The 8,910-nt window shown below is 38.5% G+C and overlaps 1 protein-coding gene across 1 annotated transcript in view; it reads left to right on the forward strand.

The window, feature by feature from the left end:
• Cntnap4 (contactin associated protein like 4) overlaps positions 1 to 8,910 on the forward strand; it is a 294,082-nt gene that overhangs the window by 189,431 nt on the left and 95,741 nt on the right. Inside the window, exons 9-10 of the mRNA XM_021220063.1 lie at positions 1,069 to 1,218; positions 7,283 to 7,454. Coding sequence (XP_021075722.1) covers positions 1,069 to 1,218; positions 7,283 to 7,454 — 322 coding nt within the window. The remainder of the gene's footprint in view (positions 1 to 1,068; positions 1,219 to 7,282; positions 7,455 to 8,910) is intronic.

Here is an 8,910-nt window from a genome sequence, read left to right on the forward strand (position 1 = left end):
AGGGAGAGGGAGAGGGAGAGGGAGAGGGAGAGGGAGAGGGAGAGAGAGAGGGAGAGATCTAAGTTATTTGACAGTCATAGTCCTTAAATTTCTGTGAATTTGAATCAAGGAGTGTTGGATAATCCTAGAGGGAAATCATTTCTGTGATCCTCTTGTCATGAAGGTTTCCCCCAGCAATCTTAGGTAGAAGCTGTGCATACAACCTTAGTCTGTGTGGGGTTCTTTCAAACGACATTTAGTATACAATATTTTGTTTTGATGTCTTTAGTGTTAGATAATTTTATATAGGCAGATCATGTGAACCTTCCATTCCTTCCTTCTCTTATCTCCAACAACCACTTTGCCATCCCAACAATGTGTGCTCTTAAAACAAAACAAAACAAAACAAAACCCAACAACCCATTTAGTACACTTAGCTTCTTATATGTACATGGGCTCTACTTTGTCATTTTGGTTAATACTATCTTAATAAGGTTTCTCTCTCTCTCTCTCTCTCTCTCTCTCTCTCTCTCTCTCTCTCTCTCTCATTTTCCCCTCTCCCTCTCAACTTACAATTTTCCTAGGCTGCCTTCATACTCTTAGTCTTCTTGTATCACCCATCCTCCCAAATTGTAGGATTATAGGCACATCTTTCACACTTGCTATGGGGGAATAATTTAAGTGGCATCCCCTTATCTGAAGGTTTTACTTTCCACAGCTTCAGCAACTGTGGTCAACTACGGTCTGAAAATACTGCCTGGAAAATACCAGAAATAAGCTGTTCATAGAGCTTAAAGATGCACACAGTCTATATTTTTTTCTATTCTAGTCTGAGTTACTGCTGGTTGACTGTGCCTAATTGTTGACTGCCTTCTTTATAAGTTATACTTTATCATAGCTATGTATATGCAGAAAAAGCCACAGTATGTATGGGGTTGCAGGCATGGATGGGTGTCTTATAATGTATCCATCAGGTAAGGTGGGGCTGGGGCAGATGCCAACTCTGCATTCAGTCTAGCGTCTGTGGTGTTCACAAGTGGCTGCTTCCTGTTTCCTATTGAGAGCTCTTCTTCTGTCTCCTCTCCCCAGGTGCTGGCTTAGGTGATGGCCAGTGGCATTCTGTCTCCTTGTCTGCTAAAAGGAATCACCTGAGTGTGGTGGTGGATGGCCACATCAGCCCTGCTTCTCCTTGGCTGGGGCCTGAGCAGGTTAATTCAGGAAGCATCTTTTATTTTGGAGGTAAGCAAACGAGTCACCTGATGTGGTCCATTGGATCATATTTGTGTTCCCACTTCTGTGTCTTGGAGACACATCTCTTACATGCTTTAAGCAGTGCTAACCCTCGGGACTAATTTCCAACTCTCTTTAAACATGAAAATGTCGAGTGGATCAAAATGACAAATTGTGACCTAAAATGAATTCCTACAAGGCAGACTTCCTTATGCTTACTGTTTCTATAATGAAATCTATTTTAAGTAGGTCACTTTCTTCACTTCTTATCTTCAAGCCTTGTTAGATTCTCCTAGTGTTAAATGGCCCTTTCTTCTGATTTGATGGGTTGATTTCCTTCTGGTGTTTTTTTTTTTTTTTTTTCCCTGATCTGACTCCTAGCTCCCATAGAACAACATTCCGACTGCTTCCTCTCTGCCCAGTGCAGAAAGCAGTATTATGCCACTGGACAAATAATTAAACATAATTAGTCATAGCAACTCAGTCTCTTTGCTGGAGAAAAACAAATATACTGGTACATTTGATAAAACCAGGATACCAGCCTTCGGCATCAGCCTTTTCCTTAGGGAACAAGAACAGATGAAGTGCTTAATCATCTTGTGGATGGTTGATTGGAATAAAGGCTTGGGAAAGCAGATTAGTGGCACGAGAATCAGATTTCGCAACTGAAACAAACACAATGGACTCTGACATAAGGAGTGCAGTTTGGTAGACAGATGTAACTATGTCCTAGCGCTTTCTTTCTGTATTACCACTGTTTGGCTATTGTTTGACTGCAGTTTAATAGTGGTTTCTGGGGCCAGGGAGATATACTGGTGGTTAAGAGTTCCTAGTGCTTGTCTAGTGTATCAGGGCTTAGTTCCTAGAACCCAGGTCAGGGAGCTCACAACTGCCTGTAGGTCCAGTTCCTGTGGAGCTGATGCCCTCAGCCTTATATTGCATGTGTGTGCACATGTGTGCATGCACACACACACACACACACACACACACACACACACACACACACATGTCCCCCCCCACAAATGCATACATGAACAAAATGAAATAAATCATAAAAATAACAACTAATTCTAGAATCATTTTTGTTGTTGTTATGGATAATGATTTTCAATCTTGATGGATTACCAATAAAATACAAATCATTTTTCTAAGAATCATCATAAAGACATAGACTAGTTCACCAGAGGCTTAAATACAAATTAAAGAACGAAACAAGACAAAACGAAGTGAAAGAAGGAAGACAAAACCAAGGGGCTGGTGAGGTGGCTCAGTGGTTAGGAGTACTCGCTGCTCATGCAGAGGACCTGAGTCAGTTCCCAGCACCCATAAGGTGGCTCACTCCACCTGCAACTCCAGCTTCCTGGGATCCAACATACCCCTCTGACTTCTGCGGGTGCCTGCACAAACATATCCACACCCACAGAAACACATACGTATACGTAATTAGAAACAAAATCTTTACAAAACAAAACCTATGCAATCCACCAGTGCAAAAGCAGCCAAAGGCTATAATTTTAAGTGATACAATGGCTTTCCAGAGTGATATTTGTTCATTTCTGGACTAAGCTGCTTAACAAAACATGATGGAATAGAAATGTATGGACTTTTAATCAATAGTAAGGTATATAGTAAAACCTAACCCAGAGCTTTCTATCCATAGGAAAATATTTAGAACAGTGAAAGAGATATGAAAAACCCCAGTACAAAGCATATTGTTAAAGGATACAAAATAAAAAAATAGAAGCTTGGGTAAAAATGTTAATAAATCATGAAAATGGAATTGTCTTTCTTACAGCATTTTATGTCTTTTATGTTCAAATTTAGTAATCCTTGGCTATTTTATGCATCTTCTCTTGCTATTGTGTTTATTCACACTGTAATATTTTAGAGTAAAATATATGCATGCTGTAATTTTTGTTTATTATGATACACATGTCGTACTCTATAGTATTCTAAAATGGTTTGGATTCACCAAGATTTACAGCAACATTGCAAGGTTGCCGGGATCTTCACTGTGTACTCCCGTGTCTAGTTTACTTTGTCGTCTATGTTTCAGAACATATAAACATTTCAAGGAATATCAGTGACTCTTTGTGTATTTGTGCATATGCATGTCTGAATCTGGTAAACATACTCACACGCAGGTGTGTGCGTGCATGTGTATGTATGTTAGTGTGTGTGTGTGAGTGTGTATGTGCATGTGAGTGTGTGTGCTTGTGTGTGTATGTGAGTGAGTATATGTGTGTGTATGGATGTGCATGTGAGTATGTGTGCATGTGTGTGTATGTGAGTGAGTATATGTGTGTATGTATGAGCATGTGAGGGTGTGTGCACGTGTGTGTGTATGTGAGTAAGTGTATGTGTGTGTGTGCTTATATTTGTATGTGAATGAGTATATGTGTGTGCATGTGTATGTATGTATGTTTATCTTTGTGTGTGTGTTTGTGTGTGTATGTGACTGAGTATATGTGTTTGTGCGTGTGTGTGTGTGTGTGTGTGTGTGTGTGTGTATAGGCCAAACAAGGATGTCCGGCATCCCATCTTATCATCTTGTCTCTCATTACCCAGAAAGCTTGAGTAATGCTCCTAGCTCTATGTTTTCCTAGCACTTGGTCAAAAGGGATGTGCACTGCCATGCCTAGCATTTTATTTGGCTGCTAGAGATTCAAACTCACTTCCTCATTGTTGTATAAGTACTCTCACCCACAGTGCCATCTCCCAACTCCTCTAATGACATTAAAGAATTCCACATCTTTTCATGCATATCATAAATAAATATTTGTCTCTTTAAGATTGTCTAGGTAGTTGACCACTACCTGAATTTAGAGTATATTTTTATTTTCCTGCTTTTATAAATGTATAACATATGTGGTATGCCTAAAAGATATGCTACAGAGCTACCTTGGTAAAACCCCAACACCAATCCCTTCAATATATGCCCTGCAGGGTCTTGGCTACCCCTATATTTTAGGATTTAGGTTCATGCTTTCAGGGCCTGATTGAGAAGTTCAGTCCATATAACAGTCTTATTAGGATTTAGGGACTGAGAATTCTGTGTCCCAAAACCACTTGAGGCAGAGAATTCCAACTGGGCATCACATCTTTCCTGGGAACCTTTGGGAATTATTGGCAAAGGTATGTTTTGGGGAAGAGGTGAGGTAGGGTCCCTAAGGTGCACCACTGGCCTGATAGTTAGGCTGCTATTGGCAGTGGGATAAACACATGCTTGGACTTTCTAGCTGAAAGCTTTGTGCCCTCCCCAACATCATGTAACTGTTGGTCACCATTGAAAACTTTTTTTTGATTATACAGACAGGAGATGACTTATCACTGGAGCTCTATTTTTATCTAGATAAAACACAGTTTTGAGATGGTTAATTCTTTACCAGCTTATATTCAAGATTTTTTTTTTTAAATCCACATGTTCTGAGAGATTTCCCATGAACTCTCCTTTGCTTTTCTCCCAATTCAACTGCAAGTTCAAAGGGATGGCGACTGAATCCAGTCATGCTAAACTAGCTGATGTACTCTAATGTCAAGAGTTCCTCTGCCCCAACAGCCTGGCTTCTGTCCCTACTCTGCAGTCTTCAGAGAGCCTGTCCCATTGGCTGTCAGGATAGAAGGCTACTTCTCCAAGAACAGAACTCCGTATGCCACAGAAAACATCTGCTATTTATCCATCACCTCACTCTCTCTTCTCTTCACCTTTCTTCTTTCAAATGGGTGCATTTCAAAAGAAAAAATACAGAGCACACTGTGGGTCGCCCCTCACTGCATCTGATCACTTATAAGCCATATATTCAAAATCTTGGTTCTCTTTGCACATAGAGGAGAGTTGAGTGACTCATTTCTGTAAATTCTCTTATGTTACCTTTTTCATGAGTCGCACAGTGCGCATCACAACCTGGAGATGCTAACTGAAGTATAGAATACTCACATTTAAGTTCCCTGTACAAAGCAAGCATCAGGTATCTAAGGTCCTGGTCACACTGCCATGAAATGGCATCTCACTTCTGAAACGGCAGTATACAGTGGTAATTCATGTGTCATCTCTGGAGGTGTTTAACATGATGACTGCCTCTGGTAATTGGTCTACCCATCAATTCAGCACTGAAAATTCTTCAGGAGTCTTCCTACTTTAGTACTTTCATCTTGAGTAGATTCAGTATTCAACTTCTTCCTGGTATCACATTATATTAACCCATCTTTGCCTGCAAAGACTTGATCTAAGCCTTCTTTGTTCTTGGAACTTCATGCTTACTGAGTGTTTTATCCAAGAACATACAGTACCCATGATCTGACTTTTGGTTTTGTTTATGGTTTTATTATCTTTCTTTTTGACTCACTTTTCCCTGCCTTGTTTCCCTCGGGAATTCTGCATGAATTAACCCATTTTAAAGTAGTTTGAGATGGATTAGGGCATGCCAGCAATAGAAAAGAGTAGCCAAGTATTTTGCATTTCTGGTGTATGAGAACTATCAAGTGTTCCTAAACAATTACCGTTTCTTCTTTATTCTGACATTCTTAGTTAGGTAATAGGTTATCTACAAGGGGATTGTTTTAGCCATGCACATTGTATGGCTCCTTCTGAATTTTTGTTCTGAGTAAGACACCTCCAACAGACCAAAGAAATTATTCACTCCAAGTGTAGCTCATGAACCAATGGGTTTTACTGGGATTCCTTACAGAAATGCAAGTGGCTCACAGGTAGCTGAATTACAGAATGCTTACTGCAGCATGGATCATAGACCACTGTAGCTGTGTTTCTGGAATTATCTTCACAATGCCCAGACAGCTCTACCAGAACCACCTCTCCCAAGGAATTTTCTCACTGCTTATATAACCTGAGGGGACGAGGAGATCTTTCCATTGGAAGATATAGTTATAAAACAGTGTGCTATGGGCCAGGAGAATTCTGATTGCTGTAAATATAGACATCGCTATGTAACTCAGATCACTATCCAAAAAACTGTGATTGCCTTTTGTTGATAAATCAAATTTGAAACTTTGCAATTTCCATTAAAATCAAGATAGCCTATGTTAGAGTGCTTGTTAATAGTTATAAATAATATTGGCCTTTACTTGCTATGTAAATTTATTTTGCTGGGAAAAGATAGCATTAAAGAGACGTGTCCTTGGTGAAAAAAATTGAATTGTGACGGAAATTTCCAGATGGAAAGGTAGTGCAGAGGAATTAAGGAGTTTCTCTTTCCCTTCTAATTCTGTGAAATTGTAGTGGTGGCTGACAGCCGTAGCATCAAAGAAAGATTGATGGGAAATATGTAAGTGAAATATATGTGTTCATACTCCATAAAATTATTTACTTCACTTGAATAAACATTTAGAACATCATTAAATCCAGGCAGTATTGGTTAATATTATATTTGTTATTTAAATAATAAGAACAAATCTTAAATGTTTGAAAAAATCAGCATAAAGAGAACATGGTTTGCTGAGCCAAAGAATACATAAAATCAAACAATGAAATATTTTTTTGACATTTAGCCATTTGTATTTGTCAGATATATGGGTGGCTCTTACGTGTATAAGGAAATAAAGTATTTAATCAAATAAAGAGTTAGTAATTTTATTCCAGATCAATATATCTCCTTTCTCAGATAGTTAGCTTTAAGTACAAAGGCATTTCATTAGTATCGATTTATCTTTTCTTGTCTTCAATGTACACTTATCCTAGTTCATGCTTTGAGTTTTCCAATCTAAAGACCAAGTTCCCTGTGTAAGTTACAGAATGTTTGACACTGCTGCCTGGCACATTTAGGATTTTGAAGCCACAACTAAACTTATAAATTTAGATCAAGCTAAAGTAGTGCACACAATTATTACAACTCAAGAGACTTCCTTTGAATCCTATGGAAATAAACAAAATACTTTGCATGAATTTAGATGAAACTAATAATGATTCCAGAGGGCTTATTTCTTTCCTCTAATGCCGAGGATAATCAAATGTATGATTTATTTATTTATTTTTCCTTATAAATTCTGCCATGATCCCAAATACTAATTTTTTTTTTGTACAATGTACTATTGCTTTACTCTGGTTTGCTCTTATCAGGTTGTCCAGACAAAAGCTTTGGATCCAAGTGTAAGAGCTCTCTAGGTGGATTTCAAGGATGCATGAGGCTCATCTCCATCAACAACAAAATGGTAGATCTGATTGCAGTCCAGCAGGGGTCCCTTGGCAACTTCAGTGACCTTCAGATAGACTCATGTGGCATCTCAGACAGGTAAAGCCAGCCCCACATCTCCCCACCGACCTATTCAAAAATTGTATTATATATATGCTACCACCTATTACAACAGAAATAAATTGTGTCTACATTGAAAATAAATCTAGCAACTGTTTTATATAACATTTCAAATAATAATATTAGTAATAGATATAATATATGTGACTATGTTAATTACATATAAATATGCTAACATCCATCCTACAAAGCTCATGCTGTTATGGTTTTATTTTTATTTATTGTTTAATCGTGTGTGTGTGTGTGTGTGTGTAATAAATCAGGTTATCATGTTTGTACAGAAAACAATATAACCTCTGGGACATTTTCCCTGCCCTGCTACAGTTCTAGATGTTTATTCATGTAACAAATCTGTATTATTAATCTCAATACCCTATGTCACCCAAACAATAAAACTGACTGTTAGGTACTAGTAAACCAGAGACCTATGTGATAAGTTATCAAGCTGGCTTTGGGGCCCCTGACTATTGGGCATATTCAGAGGCAGGGGTACAGGACTTGTGCCTATTCTAATGTTTGCTGTCACAGCCCATTAGTGTCTTCTGTGTAGGAGCAGGAGAATCACTTCCCCTTGGAATGCTGGGAGGATTGTATTGTTCAAGGTGAGAGCATAAGCCCATAAACTCAGTAGGAGCACAGGCATGGGACATAGCAAGGTAAGATCTGAGAGTTAATTATAGAGGATGAGCAACTTCGGACACAATAACCCACAGTTAGTAATAATTAAAAACTATAGGTAGGCCTGGGCCACTGTAGTGAAGGAGTCATACCAGCCGTGCTTTGTAACCAAGGTGGCTAAATTTAATTACTCAGTTGGATGGAATATCACACTATTGCAAATTTAAATCCATATACCAGACCCTGAACTAAGCACATAAATGCTTATGACTATTTAAGTCTACCCTCCTGAAGTCTTGACAGTGGCTGTGTGAGAAATAGGGAAAGGAATGTGTGGAGGGGTTAGGTTGGCTAAGAAAAGAGTACAATTCCACAGCCAGGAGGTCAGAATTGCATCCCTGCCAGATCATAGAGCATTATGGGTATACAGTAACGTTATGGGTGGTTAATCTCTCATCCTCATCCACACATAATAAATGGATCATTTAATGATTTAATAAATTATAATTTAAAATAAGTGGAAACATTAAGGTTTGACAGGAACTTAATACAGTACAACCTTTCTTTTTTCTTTTTTTCTCTTTCTTTCTTTCTTTTTTTTTTTTACTTTTGAAAAGGTGTAGCTGGGTAGGATCAAAATTACACATAAAGGTAGTATACATGCAGACACAGGTGCTTGCTCATATGTACATGGTTCTTTATGCATGTCCTTTCAACTCATATAGTCTTTATATACTGTATCACACACACACACACACACACACACGCACACACACACACTTCACACACACACACTTCACACACACACACTTCACAC

Source organism: Mus pahari, chromosome 20 (assembly GCF_900095145.1).
Source record: "Mus pahari chromosome 20, PAHARI_EIJ_v1.1, whole genome shotgun sequence".
Lineage (NCBI taxonomy): Eukaryota > Metazoa > Chordata > Mammalia > Rodentia > Muridae > Mus > Mus pahari.